The 21562-nt window shown below is 44.7% G+C and overlaps 1 protein-coding gene across 11 annotated transcripts in view; it reads right to left on the bottom strand.

Moving 5' to 3' along the window:
- Window positions 1–21562, bottom strand: part of ARHGAP44 (Rho GTPase activating protein 44) — a 94010-nt gene that overhangs the window by 15546 nt on the left and 56902 nt on the right. For 9 of the 11 annotated variants that reach the window (XM_053376156.1, XM_053376157.1, XM_053376160.1 and 6 more), the window contains exons 3-16: window positions 20694–20798; window positions 20311–20387; window positions 19426–19537; window positions 17617–17693; window positions 10966–11083; window positions 10436–10504; window positions 10211–10292; window positions 8601–8728; window positions 8282–8393; window positions 7389–7470; window positions 5359–5439; window positions 3058–3171; window positions 1962–2053; window positions 945–1125 (exon numbers count right to left, since the gene is read on the bottom strand). In XM_053376156.1, coding sequence (XP_053232131.1) covers window positions 945–1125; window positions 1962–2053; window positions 3058–3171; window positions 5359–5439; window positions 7389–7470; window positions 8282–8393; window positions 8601–8728; window positions 10211–10292; window positions 10436–10504; window positions 10966–11083; window positions 17617–17693; window positions 19426–19537; window positions 20311–20387; window positions 20694–20798 — 1430 coding nt within the window. Of the gene's footprint in view, window positions 1–944; window positions 1126–1961; window positions 2054–3057; window positions 3172–5358; window positions 5440–7388; window positions 7471–8281; window positions 8394–8600; window positions 8729–10210; window positions 10293–10435; window positions 10505–10965; window positions 11084–17616; window positions 17694–19425; window positions 19538–20310; window positions 20388–20693; window positions 20799–21562 lie in introns of those variants that run through there. The other 2 variants (XM_053376152.1, XM_053376159.1) reach the window with 2 other exon arrangements.

Genomic DNA, 21562 nt, shown 5'->3' with positions numbered 1-21562 from the left:
TCCATTCTCACTTCTAGTCCCTGGCTACCAAGAGCTATCAATGCCCTGGATTCCAGATCTGCAGCTCTTCAGGTCTACAGATGGTAGAGAAAGGAGCAGCACTGTAACTACTGCATGTGCTCAGGCCAACTGAGCAGGCAGAGTGCTGCTCCCCTGTGCTAACCTTACCACAGCAAGGAACAACTGCTAAGAAATATGCATGCGAAGCTAGAATCAACAGGACCCAATAGGCATCTCAGTAGCTCAGCATCTTTCTTCACCCATGGCTGTATTGCTCCCTCTCCTGATCTCAGCACAGATGTCTCCTTTAATGGGCAGCAGAAGCAAACGGTGCTATGGTGGTATGTTGTCAATCGTGGAAGACAAGTCTCCCCCCCTTTTTTTTTTTGCTCTCCGCCAAAGTAGTTCTGGATGGCAAAAACTACAAATGTCCCAGCATGCTGATCAGGCAATCATGTGACCTGTTATTTAGGCTCTTAGAAAATGACGGCAAACACCCATCAACCAACTGATAACATGTTTTGAAACGTTCACTGCATCACTAGGAAATCTGTGTAGGACAAATTTCACTCTGGAAGTTATCAGGACCAGTTTTAGTACAGTGAGGTAGATATCTGCTTCCCGTCCCGGGGAACACCTATGTTGCTTGTTGAGTCAATGCGCAGAGCCATTCAGCTAGCTTGGGCAAGGCACATACCAGGTGAATAGGCAGACAGGCCAAGTGCAACAGCCCTGCTTCCCTTTAAAGAGGCCACGGGCCAGGTGCCTGCAGATGGTGTGGCATCAGGAGCGGAGTGGGATGTTAGTGGCAAGGCAGTGAAGTGTGTTTGCACGCCTAGAAAACATGGGCACTACTTCTACAGAGCAGCGGCGACTCCAGCATAGCCCCTTCCCAGCTCCCCTCCCCTTACTCCTCCTGCAGCAAAATAAAAAGCACCCCCTACCCATCCTTCTTGTAGAACTCCAGCATCATGTTGTCTGTGGCCACGCTAAGCGGTCGCCGGGCCTGATCAGGATGCTTGCGGTCAGCGTGGTCCATATCAGGCGATGGCATGGAATTGTAATTTGCGTTGTGGTTCACATGCACAGGGCTGCCATAGTTCCCGGTCAAGTTGAACTCAATGTCTAGTTAGGAGAGAGCAAAAAGGCCAAGTAGTGCTTGTGGCTCCCACTTGAAGCCAGAGGGAGGACAGACAGAGGCTTGGCAAGGATAAGTGTAAATCAAATATACACCCCCCCCAGAAGCAGATGTTCCTGGTCATATACACACCTCTTGGTAGTTCTGCCGCCCTCATAGGTTTTGGTGGTGGCAGCCAAGAAAAAGACAATTCTCTGTGGCAGCCCCCTAAGTTGTGGAGTTCTCTCCCCACAGAGGTGCATCTGGACCCTTCACTATACAGCTTTCAGCAGATGCAGAAGATGCACCTGTTCACCTGGCCTTTTGAAACCGGAGACATGTGTTTTCAGCACCCACCTTATTCCTGTGGCTGTAATTTGTTTTAATTGTTTTAAACTGGATTTTAAATTATTGTGACCCACCCTGCTTGTGAAGGGTGAGCAACAACAACAACGATGTACTCATCATCTTGAACACTTTTAATGTGGATGGGGAACCTAGCAGCCCCCATATAGGATTTTCTAGGTAACAACTGTTCTCAATAGTACCATGCAAAGCATAAACAGGGAAACCAAGCCCATGGAAAGATGCTTGTCTGGAACAGCAAATGATCAGAAATACAGATCTTTGGTTTAGGAGGCACAGGGTGAGACCTCTAGGACCCCTAGCCAAGACTATGGAGAATGTGAGCCATCAGGGAAAGAAACAGCAAGAACCACAAATGGTGCCTACGGGAGGCGATCTATCCAAAAAGGATAAAATCTGTGGCCGGGCTGTCACCAGTTCTGCCCTGCCCACTTTGCCTTAGGTCAGTTGGGCTCTAGCAAACAAAAGACAGCCCTACCTCCTGGAAAGAACCAATCTGCATGCTGGATGAGGGGCTCAATAATTGCAACAATCTGCAGGGAGACGGTCGCCATCATCTCGGTGATGTTTCTGAAACAAAAAGGTGGGAGAGAGAAATGGACAGGTAAGGAGGGCAGTAAGACAGGTCCTTCCGAAGGGCAAAACAAAATGACAACATCACAGGGTTGGAAGGGACTAGAGCTGGCATCCCCAAACTTGGCCCTCCAGCTGTTTTGGGACTACAATTCCCATCATCCCTGACCACTGGTCCTGCTAGCTAGGGATGATGGGAGTTGTAGTCCCAAAACATCTGGAGGGCCGAGTTTGGGGATGCCTGGACTAGAGGATAAAGTCCAGCTCCTGGCTCTAAGGCAACATGTCTCCTGCAGATTCTTCTGTTTCCTCCCAAATCCAGTTGCAAGGGGCTGGTCTCAGTAACCTGCCAAGGTCGTTCAGCTACGAAAGGTAGGATGCTGCTCTGGATATTTTACCAGACATTTTCAGAGGAATTGGGGCAGACTGGTTTCTATATTCTACATTTGTTCACCGGATGCCCACTAGCACTAGAAGTGATGATTTGCATTGTGGTGATGTGTTTGTTAAACAAACTATGGGACTTGTATACATTAATGGTGGCAATGGGTGTGATGTATCCCATGCTGATGCTCAGCAACTACCCATTCTCTTCAACTGTGTTTGTGTTTCTGAAATGCAAATAATTGAGAAATATATACAGAAGAGTTCTAAGGATACATTCCTATGCACGCTGACACAGGTGTAAGCTCCACTGAACACATTGGGACATCCTTGTGAGTAAGCATGCACAGGATTGTGCTGCGAGGGTGATTCCTCCACTCAGCAATCTGCCTATCCTTTTCTCATGCCTTACTGCAACTCATTTTCCATATTTTGCCCTCACTTCATCCCTGCTCTTCACCCTGAGACATCCAGATGTTTCAAATGGATCAAAGCATGAAAATTGAACAAGAGGCTTGTAAAATGAAGGTAAGAAAAATCAGCCCCAGGACCGGTATGTTCTTAGTTATATTATCTAGCATTTCAGAACTGCAGTGTTTTAGATGTCAGCCGCTTACCCTTCTGTCTGAGGCCAGAGAAGGTTAGGCCCCAGCACAATCGCTATGTTGCTTGGGGTCATTTTGTTTGCATCCTGGTACTCTGTTAAGTGTGCAAGGAATTTGATCAGGTACCTGCAATGGAAGGCAACAGAGTTAAAATGGAGTGGTGGGTGCACATTCAGCAGCTACTGACTGGGTCATAAGACTATTGCTAACCAATAGACATGCTCTAGTGGATACTTTCCCAGGGGTTCATACGAATAAATGGGCAAGTGCCATTATTTGCATTTTACAGGTACTAACCACTGGGAGAAGCTCACATTGACTAGTATTGTAATGTACAAATCACTGGGTATCAGGCCGGCAATGTAAGATGCCTCAAACATCACTGTATATAAGCCAAAGAGAATGCACTGCTTGCCACAGTAGTGACCACTTTTTCTCAATGGTTTATTGGTGACAGCTGCTGCTGCTGCAGTCCTCCTCTAGCCCTTCTATGCAGTGCACATCTAACTTCCAGCAAGAAATATACTGACTTTGCCACTAAGGAATCAAGCCCTCTTGGTGCCGCTCCTGTAGTCCGTAAGAGGAGAAAAACAGTATTGCAGCACCGCCTGTAGATCTCTGCCTCTTAATTCCAAGAGGGGCAGGAGCGATTTACCCTGCCACCCAACAAGTATCTTGGCGTTGCTGCCTGATATCCTCAAGCACCAGATGTGACTTATATTAGCCCTAGCATCAGTGTACTTGTAGGCAATACCTCGATGTGGGAGCTACCCCTGAAGTTGGTCTGGAAGCTGCAGCTGGTGGCATGACATTGGGACAGACAACCACTATCGTATTATGCTGCAGCTGAAAAACTGCTACTGGCCTTAAGTTCAAGGTGCTGATAATGGCGTACCTTGTACACAGATTGGGACCAGGAAACCTAAAAGACCTTCTCACCCTTTATATACCCAATCAATCACTTCTCTCTGCAGGAGAATGGCTCTTGCAGATACTATCTCATTCGGAGGCCTGTTCTACACAGTATAGGAATCAGGCCTTTACCATGGTGCTGCCTACCTTTTGGAAGTACATATCAGACAGACACCGTTGCTATTGTCTTTTTGGTGCCAATTTCCCCCAAGCCTTTTAAAGGGGATATTAAAAAATATATAAAAATAATAAAAATAAATCCTGGTCCATATCTGTATTAAATTTGAAGTTGTTTTTATAAATTAAATGGTTCCACATAAGTTTTTATTACGGATGCTTTTGTATTGTTGAATTTATTTGAGAAATGTCATAGGAAGCAATTCCTAAATGGAAAGGAATAAATGATAAATAAAAATATTGCATGTATCTGCTCCTGTATAATCGTTCTAGCAAAGCAGCTTGCCAGATCTCCCTCCTGTCTCTTAGGGAGGATCCTTGTGAAACTGGTTTGGATGTTGAGGTAGGAAGCATCCCTTGCTACTTAGAAGGCAGTGAGCTGGAGGCAAAGTTTTCTCGAGGTGCATTGCAAAGAGTCAGCAGTGCCAAGCACTCTTGTGTCTCATTGACACAACTCTGTTTAATTGCAATGCTTGTCGCAGAGAGGCCTCCTAGTGGAATTAACGTGGCAACTTTAGACACAGCAAGCTTTCAAAGCCATTACAAGCTTCCCCCCGAGGCTCCCCAACACCCAAGTACAGGCAAGACGTCTTGCTGGCAGTGGGTGAGAAGTAGCAAGTCCTTTACTGTGGTGCAGACAAGATCAAGTTTCAGGCCAGCCTGGCTCTTGAAATGAGAAATGCTGGTCTCTTTTTGCAAGGCAGGCCATGTGAGAGAAGAGAACACCTGGCACAAAATATGGGATAGGTGCTTGGAGCAATGGTTACCCATCCACATATATTTCCTCTTCTCTTGCATGCTGGGACTGAAGCTGCATCAGAAACTTTCCAGGCCAGGAAATGCAAAATATAATCAACATTAATCAACCTTTACCCCACGCACCCACCATTATTTTAAAGGTACAGTGGTACCTTGGTTCTCTAACGTAAAACCAAGGCGTAACTTCTGATTGGCTGCAGGAGCTTCCTGCAGTCAAGCTGAAGCACCGTCGGAAGTTCGGCTTCCGAAAAACGTTCGCAAACTGGAACACTTATTTCTGGGTTTGCGGCATTCAGGAGCCAAAACGTATGTGTGCCAAGGTGTTTAAGAACTGAGGTATGACTGTATAGCCTTTTGGGTGGACCTTTTGGCCATATAGCAATTGCAAATTGTAAAACTGACGTCAGCAAGAGACAGACAGTGAAGAAGAAGTGAAGGTATATGCTTTGGCTTGCGTACACCTGCCTTAGATTGTTGTAGCTGGGCTTGGGCAACTTCTCAAGGGCATTCCACAGGGCCTGCAGCCTCTTGTCTTGGTCCTGTATGCTGTGAAGCAAGAATGAGATGTCTGGGATTAATTCAGCAGTGGGACGATGGATAAAACATATGGGGATTTTATATCTCTGCACCTTCAGCCTCTCTTTCCTAAGCTTGCCTGAGCTGAGGCAGCGGCATAGAGACAAGTTGTGAACAGACGAGGCACCGAGGGAGCTGCCCCCTTGCCCTCCATTAATTCCGCACTTGAAACCTGTCACACTACAGACAGGACAGGACAGTCACTGCTGGGAAAGCTGCCAATGCGCTTCACATTTCACCTCTCTGGGAATGTGACTTCTGTTCCTTGTCATGTACTGGAAGCAACAGTTGTGGTGGGGCCTACTTGCACAATCACTTATCCTGAAGTGACAAGCCCCAGATCGCACTTCAGCATCAGATTTATGTAAATGTTTAAAGCAGACCTTTGAAAAGTGTAGCCACTTTAAATGCCTGGTAACATCAGGGACAGTCTTGGCTCACTTTTCTTACGTCAGGCAATGAGGGCTGGAATAACATCTTCATTCCCAATCTTATTAGGGAAGCTTTAGGCCAGACTATAGCTTCTCTTCCTTGCAGCAGAGAAGTCATTTCTCAGTCCCGAGAGGGAACAAGCTGAGGCAATTCATTTGAAGCAAAACCAATTAAAGAAAATGGTAATTCGTTTGAATCTGCTGGAGTACTTGGGACACAACAAGAAGTTCTTGAGAACTGGGCCCTGGATCCAAAGGAAATTAGTTAAATTTGAGTCCTGCTGAAACGCTACCTGATTGATCACATCGTGACTTAGGTGCAACTAATGTTTTCTGGTCTTGGTATGGGAAGCAGAGGAATTCCTTGGAAAACTAAGGTGAGCAACCTTAGACATACAGCTTTGACATATGTCAGAGAATAGTCTCCTTTCTATGCATAGCAGACATCTGTTGCTTGGGACTCATTCACATTTCACCAATGGGCCCTGAATTTCAATACAGTAGTACCTCAGGTTACAGACGTTTCAGGTTACAGATGCTTCAGGTTGCAGACTCTGCTAACCCAGAAATAGTACCTCAGGTTAAGAGGTACTATTTTGTTTGCTTCAGGATGAGAACAGAAATCGTGTGGCAGCGGCGGGAGGCCCCATTAGCTAAAGTGGTACCTCAGGTTAAGAACAATTTCAGGTTAGGAACGGACCTCCGGAACGAATTAAGTTCTTAACCCGAGGTACCACTGTATATCTGCATATTGAACAAAGGCCTGAATGTGTGAGGGTGTAGCCCTGAAAAGTGACTAATAAATAAGTGAGAGAAACAAATAAATGATAATGACATACATGTCCAAGAGGCAGAGGCTCTTGGAGAAATAATTAGAATATGTTCAATTTTGGGGTGGGTGCGTGGGGATCGGAATTTCCCACAATAAATTACACCAAATGGGTTTGATCAGTCCCATGAAGTTCCTGGTTCTGCATGGCAAATATTGTGGGCTCCCAGAATTCGGAATTCCCTCCCTAGAGAAGCTAGACTGGCTCTCTCCTTGCTGTCCTTCTGCCAGCAGATGAAGACTTTCTTGTTTCAACAGGCTTTTGGGAACTGACTGCTTTTAATTAAAGGGCTGGTGCCGGGCTGTTTTTATTGGTAAGTTTTAAAAGAGATTCTATATATGTACATAGCTGTAATTCTATCCATGTTTGATTATACTTTAATGACTGATTTTTCTGTGTTTTGAGCAGTTCTTGTTTTTATCTGTAAGCCACCTTGAGTCCTGTCAGGGAAAAAGGTATAAACAAACAATAATTTTGAGAGAAGCTGATATGGTACAAATTTCAGCCTGATCCTCTGCATGTTTACTTGGAAGCAATTTTCACTGAATTCAATAGGACCTATTCTGAAGTAAGTGTCCCGAATTTCAACCTTGTTTGATATTCTATTTTTATACGAGAAGGTGAAGAAGCAGGGCTCAAGCAACGGTGAACAACTCACTTTGAGGCTTGGATCCATTCTTCATAGAGTTCAAATGTCATGAGCGGTTCTGGCAATTCCCGAAGATAGGACTTCAGTGCCCCTGTGCAAGAGACATAGAAACACAGAACACGCATTAGCAAAGCAGAAAGCCTCATCCTAATTTGGAGGGAATTTTTCCCCTCATTGAACTTTCTTTGGTTTGGGGCAACAGCTGAAGTCAACGAACCAGCCCTTAACTGACAGGAGCAAAATGCTGTACTACCTAATGCTAAGATCAATATTTCCCTTTCTGGACACAAGAACTAATATAGATGACCATCTGACAACATGGTAGAGTTTCCTACCACTTGGTCATTTGTATTAAAGTAAATGTGGCAGGTTTTTTGCTACTCATCCCAACATATGATGAAGTACGGTGTGTACGTATGCTCTTAAAATAAATAGCAAGGCTTCTCCACATGGCTAGATGACTCTCTGTATCCATATTAGTGTGGGGGGGTGGACTGCCTTGAGCTGTAGGAGTTTCACAACTACAGCTGTGTTTTAAAGGGGGGGGAGCAAAATTTTCTCTGCTTTTCAGATTTTATTCCAAATGCTATTTCTGTATTTGAAAAGAGTTTAAAAACTGCAGTAATTATACACCTATAGCTTTAAATATAATATAGATTTAAAAACTATTAATGTTAGTTTTGGTGTGTTCGAGGATTTGTCTGGTGTGTATATGTTTGTGTGTGACTTATTGACTCAAGTTACAATTCTGCCTTTGGTTTGATAAGGATGCTTAGTGGGTTGTGTGTATAATTGATTAATTGTCTACGTTTGCCACCGAAAGCAACCTTCTTCCATTTGTTCAAGCTAATAGTATTCACTACACCACCAGTCTGGTATGCCAAGACAAGAGCAGCTCTTACCTGCAATGGCATGTGGGTCAGCTGAGTACTCCTGAACATCCACAACACAGCAGTCAAGAGCTGCCTTAAGCTTCTTTAGTTTAGAGGCTGAAGGGGCCACCCGGAATAGGCCCTGCAAACACAAGATGTGAAATAAAAGTGTGTGTGGTTGTGGGGCGGGGGGGGGGGAGACGATAATGACATGTCTGTCCAGCTTGCAAATCCCAAGGAAGCTAGTGTGGGCAACACAGCATTGGGGCTAGGGATGGGAATATGGGGGGGGGGGTGGTAAGCACTCCCAGGCCTTAGCATGAAGGGGCATCAGTTGCCCGATACAGACCTCCTCCTGCATGCCACACTCCAGGAGCATAGTGACACACGCCTCAATGGGGAAAGCAATCTCCCGGCCACTGACAGCTAGGTGCTCCTCCAGGGGCTTCCCAAAGGAGGGCTTTTCAATCCAGGCTTCTGTGGAAGGCAGTCCAAATAAGAAGCAATCACGATATACCCACAACTCACCCTCTCGGTAACATGCAGTAGCTGGACTTCTACACACTCCTGGCTTATTTGCAGAGCTGTCCCTAATGCCATGTGTCTTGAGACTAGAAGATTACCCTCTGTGCACATGTCTAAAGTCATTTTCAGGCCTCATCACCTTAACAGTGCCTTAAGAGGCAACTAGGGTACAGTGTGACGCGGGTGGCGCTGTGGGTTAAACCACAGAGCCTAGGACTTGCCGATCAGAAGGTCGGCAGTTCGAATCCCCGCGACGGGGTGAGCTCCCATTGCTCAGTCCCTGCTCCTGCCAACCTAGCAGTTCAAAAGCACGTCAAAGGGCAAGTAGATAAATAGGTACCACTCCAGTAGGAAGGTAAACCGTGTTTCTGTGCGCTGCTCTGGTTCGCCAGAAGCGGCTTATGCTGGCCACATGACCTGGAAGCTGTACGCCGGCTCCCTCGGCCAATAAAGCGAGATGAGCGCCGCAACCCCAGAGTCTGCCACGACTGGACCTAATGGTCAGGGGTCCCTTTACCTTTACCTAGGGTACAGTGTGGACTTTCAGTAAACTTCGCTACATGGGATTGTGCTCAACTCCTTCTGGCCCCGTGTCTGATTAAGGTGAGGAACCCACAGAACCATGGGGGTACGTCAACACAGTTGAGAACCTAGACTTCCACTTTCCTCAGGACTACTGCAATGTGGTCTACATGGGGCTGCCTTTGAAGATGGGGTAGAACCCACAGCTAGTGCAGAAGGCAGACACCAGAGCACTGAGGGGTATATCCAGCTGGTAAAAATCTAATACTGATTCTACACAGGCTGCACTGACTGCAAAGAAGCTACTGGGCACAATTCACAGTTTTGATGTTTACAAAAAAACCTCAATGACGTAATCTCCTCCTCTGCAGTCACAGCCAACCTATGGAACATCTTCCAGGAGATTTGGTCAGTTTAAAGTATTGGCTAAGGTTTCAAATATATTTTGGTATAATATCCTCGGATCTCACTGACGAAGAGTGGTTCGCAAACTGAACAAAACACACCCAGAAAAGAGCCTTAATCTGGATAACATCCTATAGCGCTAACCTTGTTGATTCCTCATAGTTTTTGTGAGCTCAAGAGTAGGCCCAAATGAGTCCTTACATTTTGATTAGAGTAAGGTGCTGGCAACGATTCTAGGAATGATATATATGGTGGTATTCTTATTTTTAGTATTCTGGCTGGCTGCAATCCACAGACCTACTTCATTTTGTGACTGCTATGCTGTCACACTGTCTCATCTACCACAAAGGCAACTGTTAGCAGGCTGGGGGCTCTGGATTGATGGGTAGAATCACCTTGACTTTTGATGCTTGGTATGGTAGTCACGTTGCCTCAGCGAGCAGCACTGAACGTCTCTCATGTAATATGTGACAAATGGTAATGTAAGAGACACTGCATCACACTTACCCTGCTGTGCTTTGATCTGAGGCAACACATTCTGCAAAAGTGCTAATGACTTCCTGTGGTACTCTGCTTGCACTTCTATTAACTGGGAGAAAGATGAAACAAGAGGCAGCTGGTAAGAAAACTCATGCCCTGGAAAGCGTTATGGTTTTCCAAAGGGAGATGGGGAAGTTGAGGCGTATTAGTGCCCCACCCCCCTCATGAAAAGCCAAGTTTTCTGCTACTTACAGTCTGAAAATAGTTTGCATAGTCTATCTCTTTGGCCACAAAGTTGTACATGTCAGCTGAGAGCTGATCCTGCGGGAAGTACAGAAATGACAAGAGTTACATGGACGCAAAATGGCCAAGTCAAACTCGCTGCAACAGCTGTAGTGCTGCAATATGCATTTCCTTTCCAGAAATTCAGATGAAATCTAAAACCACACCTATAGTAAGAATGTTAATTGGATCACAATTCACACATTGATCTACCTCTTGCCCAAAGTTCTATTCATCAAACTAGGGCAAATGGTTGAAAATTGCAATTTTAAATACTCTCCTCCCCAAATGATAGTACTTGCAACTGCACCAACAATACTAGGCTTCAATGGACTAAGAACAATGGCTTTTGGAGCCATCACCTGAGCCACATTCCAGATGGCACAAATGATGCTTCACCAGGAATAGAAAGACAGAGAGAGATAAAGAAAGAAATGATAGATAGATAGATAGATGATAGATAGATAGATAGATAGATAGATAGATAGATAGATAGATACCCTGCAAATCTCCACTCTGTTTGCTGCCTCCTCCATCTCTTCCCTGAGAGCATCCGCTTTGGCACCCGAAGGCTGCAAGTTGCTTGACAAACCTGAAGATTTGGCTGACTGCTGCCACCTGCCGGAGAAAGAAGTTAAATGACATTAGTAACAGATGAGGAGGACTCCTACTTGTAGGTGGGGCAGAACTTTTAGCAAGGGCAGTCACCAGTACAAGAGCCTGAAGGCACACAATCAGCTTGAAGGCACACAACCTTTCAATCCCGCCCTTTCCTCAGGTTGTCTTTAGACTCTCCCTCAATCACCATTTGTAAATCCACATATATATCCACTGAACAGCTGCTTCTCTTATCAGATGAAGCAACAATAACAAACCCTTGGAAAGAATGACCTGGGAAACTCCAAAATGCAAGCAATACTCAAGGGATGCAATAATCTATGGAGTAATTTGCCCTTAAGATGGAAACCTCCTAAACCCAATGAACACCATTAGGGAGCCTAAAAATCTGCTACTTGCATCCTTATCTTTACTGCCATCTGCCCGTGATGGAACTTAGTAGGATACTGCTTTGTTGAAGAAGATAACGTTTTAAAAAGCATGCAGCAAAGTCCTGTGCTGAGGAGAGACAGAGATGTTCCACTGATTGACCTCACTGGCCAGCTCAAAATGGAGCTGCCTCTGTCAGACTAAGCCTGCCTCTGATCTGAGGATGAACCGGATGCCAGCTTAAATGATAGCTGCCTAGTGGGTCATTCCTACAGCAATGAAGCCACTGGAGCACTTCCAACTCCCCACTTTCTTCTAACCAAAATGTTACTTCCCAAGCTGTCTTATTCTCTAAACCACAGCCTGCCTAAATAAGAGGGGTTTTTTTGTTTTGTTTTTTAAAGCAGGTGTTAAAAACAGTAAAATAAAAGCGCCTGCCCAAGATTTAAAAGTTATCCTCTCACGTTACCCTGACTGCTCAGGCAAAGCTGGTCCCTTGAAGCAACTTCCATGCCACAAGAACTGGGCCTAAATAATTGTGCAGCTATTTCAATCCGTTCTAATTCTAATTATGTATAATATACATAATTAAATTTTCTGTTTTGCAATTTAAAGTACTTTTTACATCCTTAAGATGTCAATGACTTCCCTTCTTCTCTTTCCACGGTTCATTTTGCATTTCACAAATCCCTGCATATTTTACAAAAAACTATACCATTCAGTATTCCATTATTACATCGATCAAAGCTTATTCACACTGTTGAATTTATCTTAACGCTGCCAGCGTTTTCAGCTGTACACAGCTATTTCCCATATATTCAATAAACGTTTTCCAATCTTCTCTAAATGCATGTTCTTCTTGTTCTCTTACTCTATATGTTAAGTCTGCAAGCTGCGCATATTTGGTCAACTTAAGTTGCCATTCTTCTTTGTTTGGGACCTCGCTCGTTTTCCATTTTTGTGCTAACAAAACACAGGCCGCAGTAGTGGCATACATAAATAACCTTTTTTGACACCAGGTGTGCAGCTATTTCTAAACATAGATTTGGCCTGATGAAAAACTTAGGGCCCATCCTTGAAAGCCATGAATGAACATAAGTAGAGCCTGCTAGATCAGGCCACAGGCCCGTCTAGTTCTGCATCATGTTCTCACAGTTGCTGTGGGAAACCAGCAAACAGAGCATGAGCACAAGAGCGCTCTCCCCTCTTGCGGTTTCCAGAAGCATTGCTACCTCCAACTGTGGCAGAAGAGCACAGCCATCATGGCTGGTAGCCATCAGCAGGTTTCCCAGGTGAACTGGCAGACATCCCAAAATCCATGACATGGACGAGCAGCTTGTATTCAGCAGCAGCACATTCTGTCTCATGTAGGATTAAGGCAGATATCTGTGGCCAGCAGTGGGAAGATGTCCTCCACTTGAGATCAGGGAGGATTTTTTTTTTTAATCCTCAGTTAACTCAATACTTCTAGTCAGAGTAACCAGCTGTTTATAACCAGTTTCAAATAAGAAGATTATTCCCAAAGATCAGCAAACCTAATTTGAAGGGAAAACAGAAGTGCCGTCTGGCTCCTCTCAAATCATTCCCCCTCCCACCTTTGAGGGCCAGACGCTGTCAGTTCTTGCAGTGCTGAAATGCTGACACAGACGTTATGTGTTTAAGGGTGGACCACATCCATAATCTTAGTGGAATTAAAGTGAAAGGGTGAGTGCCATCCACATCAGGCTCTCCCAACTTTGGGAGAACACAAATCTCTCAGAAGCCGTTCATCTTTATATCCAATGTATTTCCCTTTATGGCACAGAGAAAATAGTCACCTGTCACTATGGAACCTAGAACACCGCCTCTCCCTCCCTCTGACTTTCACATGTGTAAATTCATCCCTTCTAATCTTGTTCCTTTCATATCTCCAATCCAATTGGAGATATGAAAGGAACATTTCGTACAAAGATTACCATAATAAAGGACAAAAGTGGTAAGGACCTAACAGAAGCAGAAGACATCAAGAAGAGGTGGCAAGAATACACAGAGGAATTATACCAGAAAGATATGGATGTCTCGTACACCCCAGGTAGTGTGGTTGCTGACCTTGAGCCAGACATCCTGGAAAGTGAAGTCAAATGGGCCTTAGAAAGCACTGCAAATAACAAGGCCAGTGGAAGTGATGGTATTCCAGCTGAACTATTTAAAATTTTAAAAGATGATGCTGTTAAGGTGCTACACTCAATATGCCAGCAAATTTGGAAAACTCAGCAGTGGCCAGAAGATTGGAGAAGATCAGTCTACATCCCAATCCCAAAGAAGGGCAGTGCCAAAGAATGCTCCAACTACCGCACAATTGCACTCATTTCACACGCTAGCAAGGTTATGCTTAAAATTCTACAAGGAAGGCTCAAACAGTATGTGGATCGAGAACTCCCAGAAGTGCAAGCTGGATTTAGAAGAGGCAGAGGAACCAGAGACCAAATTGCAAACATGCGCTGGATTATGGAGAAAGCTAGAGAGTTCCAGAAAGACATCTACTTCTGCTTCATTGACTATGCAAAAGCCTTTGACTGTGTCGACCACAGCAAACTATGGCAAGTTCTTAAAGAAATGGGAGTGCCTGATCACCTCATCTGTCTCCTGAGAAATCTCTATGTGGGACAAGAAGCTACAGTTAGAACTGGATATGGAACAACTGATTGGTTCAAAATTGGGAAAGGCGTACGACAAGGCTGTATTTTGTCTCCCTGCTTATTTAATTTATACGCAGAATACATCATGCGAAAGGCTGGGCTGGATGAATCCCAAACTGGAATTAAGATTGCCGGAAGAAATATCAACAACCTCAGATATGCAGATGACACAACCTTGATGGCAGAAAGTGAGGAGGAATTAAAGAACCTTTTAATGAGGGTGAAAGAGGAGAGCGCAAAATATGGTCTGAGGCTCAACATCAAAAAAACGAAGATCATGGCCACTGGTCCCATCACCTCCTGGCAAATAGAAGGGGAAGAAATGGAAGCAGTGAGAGATTTTACTTTCTTGGGCTCCATGATCACTGCAGATGGTGACAGCAGCCACGAAATTAAAAGACGCCTGCTTCTTGGGAGAAGGGCAATGACAGGCCTAGACAGCATCTTGAGAAGTAGAGACGTCACCTTGCCAACAAAGGTCCGTATAGTTAAAGCCATGGTTTTCCCAGTAGTGATGTATGTAAGTGAGAGCTGGACCATAAAGAAGGCTGATCGCCGAAGAATTGATGCTTTTGAATTATGGTGCTGGAGAAGACTCTTGAGAGTCCCATGGACTGCAAGAAGATCAAACGCATCCGTTCTTAATGAAATCAGCCCTGAGTTCTCACTGGAAGGACAGATCGTGAAGCTGAGGCTCCAGTACTTTGGCCACCTCATGAGAAGAGAAGACTCCCTGGAGAAGACACTGATGCTGGGAAAGATGGAGGGCACAAGGAGAAGGGGGCGACAGAGGATGAGATGGTTGGATAGTGTTCTCGAAGCCACAAACATGAGTCTGACCAAACTGCGGGAGGTAGTGGAGGACAGAGGTGCCTGGCGTGCTCTGGTCCATGGGGTCACGAAGAGTCGGACACGACTAAACGACTAAACAACAACAACAACAATCTTGTTCCCTTTTGCTGCAACACCCAAGAGGCTTCATCCCATGATCACACTATGACATAGGACCAGCTGAAAGTTCTTTTGCTGACTGCAGCAGCATCGCACTATCTTGTGGGCAAAAGGCAGTTCAGGGTGCTCCCCTGGTTTCCTACCGATTTGTCTGAGAAGACCAAGAATCTTGTTGTATCTTAAAGTTGAGCTTATTTACTGAAACACGAGCTTCTCTTTGGTGTAGTGGTTAAGAGCGGTGGACTCGTAATCTGGTGAACCGGGTTCGATTCCCCACTCCTCCACATGCAGCTGCTAGCAGGGTGACCTTGGGCTAGTCATACTTCTCTGAAGTCTCTCAGCCTCACTCATCTTACAAAGTGTTTGTTGTGGGGGAGGAAGGGAAAGGAGATTATTGGCCGCTTTGAGACTCCTCAGGGTAGTGATAAAGTGGGATATCAAATCCAAACTACTCTTCTTCTTCTTAGGCAGATGCGTGAAAGTGTATGTTCTTTTGGCGATGGGAGGAACAGCGCAAGTGCGGTGTAGAGTGGTTAGACTAGGACCTGGAGACCAGGGTTTCAATTCCCTACTCACAACATGATCTTAGGCCAGTCACAGTCTCTCAGCCTTACCTATCTCACAGGGTTGTTTTGAGGATAAAACAGGGAGGAGGAGGTGATGAATCATATAAACCACCTGCAGCTTCTTGAAGAGGTAGGACATAAATGTAATAATCAAAACAAAACAAGCCTGGTGGTGGCTGTGGTGAGATTTTTTTTTTCACTTCACAGAAATACCAGTTCAATTGTCTACAGACCTCATGATTTCTCCAGTTTTGTGGCAACATATCAATGGCACCTCCAGGGAATGAGATCAGCTTGCGCAAGGCAAAAATAGCTTGCTTTCGAGGAGCACCAGGAAGGAAATAAACACAATTTACATTTTTTCCAGACATGATCAGAAATACCAGCTTGCTATTTAGGCTGGCTTGGGGGCATAGTGATAGTGACAGGATTTGGCTTTCAGATTATTTGTTTGCCCCAGTGAGGGAGAGTCTCAGCCACCTGCTTCACAGCTGAAGAGGCAGGAAAGAGAGCTCTTCCTTGGGCATGATCAGAGGCACAGTATACCAGCTAATAAGACATGTTGTGGTAATCCCTTCTCTCTTTCACCAACAGCAGAGTCTGAGTAAATGCAGACTCCTCACTGAATGACACTGACAGAAATTTAATACTAGACCATAGTAGGAGACTGTAATTTCTCCTGCGCTGCCTTCTCTTTTGGATCCTCTGACAGAAAAAGATCTGCAGACATGGGAATTCTGTAGGACATTTTAGCTGGATCTGAAAGACTGAGGAGTACACAGGATCAAACAACTGGAGGAATTTCCAAAGCCCTCACTGACTCCATCTATGTGTGTGGAAAGAGCTGAAAGTATCTTAGACTGCTCTCACACCATCTTCCAGGGAGCTTTCTTTTACCAAAGGGGAAACAGAAACATGGCCTCTTCACATAGAAGAAGAGGAGGAGGAGGAGGAGTTTGGACTTGATATCCCACCTTTCACTCCCCTTAAGGAGTCTCAAAGCAGCCAACAACCTCCTTTCCCTTCCTCCCCCACAACAAACACTCTGTGAGGTGAGTGAGGCTGAGAGACTTCAGAGAAGTGTGACTAGCCCAAGGTCATCCAGCAGCTGCATGTGGAGGAGCGGGGAAGTGAACCCGGTTCACCAGATTACAAGCCCACTGCTCTTAACCACTACACCACGCTGGCGTAGTGTTGCTGTTGAGCATAACCCACTGCAGGCAAGACTGAGGGCAGTGCAAGAAGCCTGATGGGCAAATAGCACATGACACAAGATATGTCATTCTAGCAGTAAATCCATCAGGGACAGATTTTTAAAATTCTGTTTTCACTGGTAGTTCAAAGTAGCAGCTTCCCCTGTATGAACCTATTCAATCCCTTCTCTATTTGACCCTTCCAAAAGAAGTTCAGAGGGTGGAAACAAGAAAATGGGCCTTTCTGGAGGTAGCCCCCATTTGTGGAATGCTCTCCCCAAGTAAATTTGCCAGGCATCAACATCTGCCATATTTTCATTGCCAGGCAGATGGTCTTATTCTCCCAGATGTTTGGGCAATAATTTGTGCTCTGATAACGGTGCCTGTTTTTATTTTATCTTGGTGTTTGTCTTGTTGCTGGGTGGGAAATAGTATTTTGATGATTTTGTAATTGATTTCTGGCGGATGAACTTTTTAGTACTTATTTAAACAATTCCTTTGAAACATATTGCATCTTTATGGTTTAAATTTGCTTCAAGACACCTTCATTCATAGAAAGCAACACATAAATTGAATGAACAAAACTAGTGCATTTATCTGTGATTTGCTGCTTAACCCACTGGAACTTGATATGGCTTTTTATTATTGTTATGTACATTAAACAATAGTATTTATATATATTTTTTAAAATGCATGAATTTTTAACATGAAGAAACATGAATCAAGGGACATGGTACTTTAAGGATGGGCAGACAAAAAGCTAACATGCCTCTTACCTTGTCCTTGACGAATCCATGTCCAGAACTAATTTCGCTAAGTGTTTCCTCTGTTTTTGGATATTGGGGATTTCTACCTAAAATAAATGATAGTAACATGGGTATTTTCTGCAGAGAACTGCAATAAACATTCCTGTCACTGAATCCAAGCAAGGTCAAAGTGAATTCTCAGGATTTTGCATCTGATTCGGAGCCTAGAGTCAACACCAGCAGCTGGGGGCATATACCACTGTTGGACAGTTCCCAGATGACAAGAAGCCACATACGGCCCCCAGAACAACTTGCCGTCAATGCTCTCTGGCTGGTGTTAAAAGCAGAAAATTGGAAAAGAAACAGGCAGCAGTGCTTGGCAGCTATCTCAATCTAGATCTGAAAAAATACTTTTAGCCCATCCACTTTAAAGAAATATGACAGGAGGAAAGGAAAAAGCGAAGGTGATGACTGTGGTGTCCCTATCCTAAAGGTAAAGGGACTCCTGACCATTAGGTCCAGTCGTGACCGACTCTGGGGTTGTGACGCTCATCTCACTTTATTGGCTGAGGGAGCTGACGTACAGCTTCCAGGTCATGTGGCCAGCATGACTAAGCCACTTCTGGCGAACCAGAGCAGCGCACGGAAACACCGCTTACCTTCCCGCCAGAGCGCTACCTATTTATCTACTTGCACTTTGAGGTGCTTTCGAACTGCTAGGTTGGCAGGAGCAGGGACCGAGCAACGGGAGCTCACCCCATCGCAGGGATTTGAACCGCTGACATTCTGATCGGCAAGTCCTAGGTTCTGTGGTTTAACCCACAGCGCCACCCACGTCCCTATCCTAGAGAACACCTAATTAGCCAGTGGTGCATGCATCTACTATCCCCTCAGCTCCAAAATGCCTGATTTGAAAGTAGACCCACAAGAAGAAGGAGCACCTCTGGAATATACTCAACTTCTCATTAAAAATAGTCTAGCTTCATTTCTGCAAAGTGAGTATTTCCTTGTTTGGTCTTGTGCATGTGAACTTGTAATGGCAAAACAAGAACACACACACCCCTCCTCTGACAATATAGGGAGCAGCAAAAGACAAACAGAAAGGCTAACCACATGGAGCAACTTAAAGTGGTTATCATGTTTTGGTGTAAAATACCAGGATTCAAAGGCCACACTGTGAGGAGAAAGTTCACAATGATTTTTTAAAAGAAACCTCTCCCAGCCTTGCTGCTTAATGAACCCATAGCTTGAGTTTTTCCCACAGAGCCAAACTCATGTCTTTCTACCTGCCCATGAGCCTTACTAGCTTCTCAGTCTTTTCACCTAACGGGAACTTGTTGAGCCAGCACTGTCCTGCTCCTTGCCTGCACCCAACGTCCAATGGGCCAAATACCAGAAGTCCTTCATTGCAGATGTGGTTCTTATCCTTCTTGAATCTTCTTCAGAATTGCCCCCTTGCTTCAGAGGCCCTTCTTGTTAGAGCAGAGGTAGGGGAACTTGCTGGGCTTGAACTCCCATAATCCCTGATCACTGGCCAAGCTGGCAGGGGCTGAAGGGAATTAAAAGTGCATAATGTCTGGTGTGCCGCAAGTCCCCCCTACTTTAGAGGTCATACCACTTATACCAGGCATAGGCAAACTCTGGCTCTCCAGATGTTTGGGACTACAATTCCCATCATCCCTGACCACTGGTCTTGTTAGCTAGGGATGATGGGAATTGTAGTCCCAAACATCTGGAGGGCCGGAGTTTGCCTATGCCTGACTTATACCAACACATCAGAACAACCCAAAACAGTGCTCACTGCAGCTATTAACTGCCACCGCTTGTGTTTTTTCTCACCTCAGCCAATACGAAGAGAGGCTCAATCACATCCCGTTCAACTTCCAGCTCAAAGTGGATGAGCTCTTGAGAAAGCTTGTCCTCTGCTTCCCCACATAACTTCAGCATCTTCCTGCAGGTCATGAAAACAGACAATTGCAATGAAGTGGTACGGCAAGCGACAGAGATGGAAAGGCAAACAAGAGACACAGACAGAGAGAGGTACAGAGATGGTCATAGGCCTGAGACAGATGATGTGTGGCAGAGAGAGGATCTGAAGCACTAATCATGCAGGCTCTGTAAGGCAGCAGGCCAAGAGGCTTCTATATCATCTGAAGCACAAAATGGTTCTGTGTCATTCCACTAACATGCTTTGGTTTATTTGTAACAACACAGGCTGGTGTGAAACGACAACTTATTGCTGCATCCTGCGAAGGTGCCATGGCAGAGGCAACACCTAGTATCTTTTTATTGTCTTTTGTATTGATTTATGCTATAAACCGCCTTGCTATTTTACATGAAAGGGTGTCTCTAAATGTTTAAAGCACATGAAATAAGACTGAGGAGACCCAACCTGAAAAAGGTTGGTTGGAAAAGGGGGTGGCAATTGAAAAGTAGCAAGAAGCTATTAAAATTGGTTCAGGCAAAAGGATTTTTCATTACAACGCTAGACTTGCAATCCTTTTATTTTTAATGCATTTTACAGTTCTTGTTTGTGAGCTGCCTTAAATGTTTTATAAAGGAAAGGGCAGGGTATAAATATTTTAAATAAATCCACCAACATGTTTCCTACTGAAGTGGCCTTTCAGCTGAGGAATATTATTGTGACTGGAACTGATTAAAAAAGAGAGAGAGAGAGTTGTATCTTGCCCAATAGGTGGGTATTTTGAATGGGAAGAATCTTACCCAAGCAGGGAGTCGTCCCCTAGAATAGCAGAACCTTCCATCAAGCATTGGGCTAGCGATGTCAAAGGCAATTTCTTCTGCAACAAAAGCAACTGCTGTATGAATTTAGGGTTTGTTTTTAAATCCATCACATCACAGTTTGAGCCCACTTCATTCCCAGAAAATGACACTATTTCCAAACAATATTATTTGTTTATTAAACCCCCCCACGAACCCCTGTTTTACTAACTCTTACACTCACATACAATTTACACGCAGGAGGGGAGGAAAGCTAGCTGTGCTGTTTTCTCAGCTTGATTCCCTCCCTCCTGCCTCTTCTCCATGTGAAACACGTAGAGACATGAACCCAGCTCTGTTGTCTGGTGGGTGCTGGAATCTCTCACCGAGCGCTTATCAGAATCCGATCCCTGCTGACCCTGAAGACATGCTGTCAGTTTCTTGTGTGTGCTGTGGGAGACCTGCTTCACCAACTCCAAACGCTTCTCCACCTGGGGATGAACACAACAAGAAGGCATCACATCAGAGGTGCTCGTCCTCAGCTCTCAGCTATCTGGACATAGAGAGAAAACCAATTCAGTTCACATAGGCCCTGCCCTCTGGGTCCCCTTAAAGTGTCCACTTGCATACTCCATTCATCAGCAGTCAATTTTAACACGCTGGACTATATGACAATTAAGGAACAAATGACACAATAAATAGTTGATTAACATTATCAGATTTCACAATTTATTTCTTTCCTGGCTCTTTTCTTAGCCACCCAACAACGATCATTTTCAGGGTGAAGTACACAAGTATTTAAAGCAAATTAAGATAATGCAATTCAAAAAGAATACATTCAATAGACAACACCAAGATAGCCATCATTGTAAACACATGGCAAAAAGCTAAAAGATTATACCAAGCAGCAGGTACTACAGACCTTAAAAGTCTCCAGAAAGTAAAACAGACACATTAAAAGACCACATAACAGAGGGTTTAATAAAATCTGTGAGACTGAAAAGTTAGTTGCCTGATGCCACAAGGCAGGCATTCTCTAAATGTGAGGTCATTGCTGAGGAGGACCTTTTTCCTGTTGATACTACACAATATTCCAACTAGCAGGAAAACCTGGTGAAGAGCCCACATTGATGACCACAGGGCACGTTTAGGTGCACATGGGAAGAGATGGTTATTCAGTCACTGTGGCCCCAAGTCATGAAAGAACTCAAATGTCAAAGGGAGCACTCTGAATCAGGCTCCGAAATGAAGTTAC

Source organism: Podarcis raffonei, chromosome 2 (genome assembly GCF_027172205.1).
Source record: "Podarcis raffonei isolate rPodRaf1 chromosome 2, rPodRaf1.pri, whole genome shotgun sequence".
NCBI lineage: Eukaryota > Metazoa > Chordata > Lepidosauria > Squamata > Lacertidae > Podarcis > Podarcis raffonei.
The sequence above is the reverse complement of the archived record's forward strand: the minus strand, read 5'-3'. Positions and strand labels throughout refer to the sequence as shown.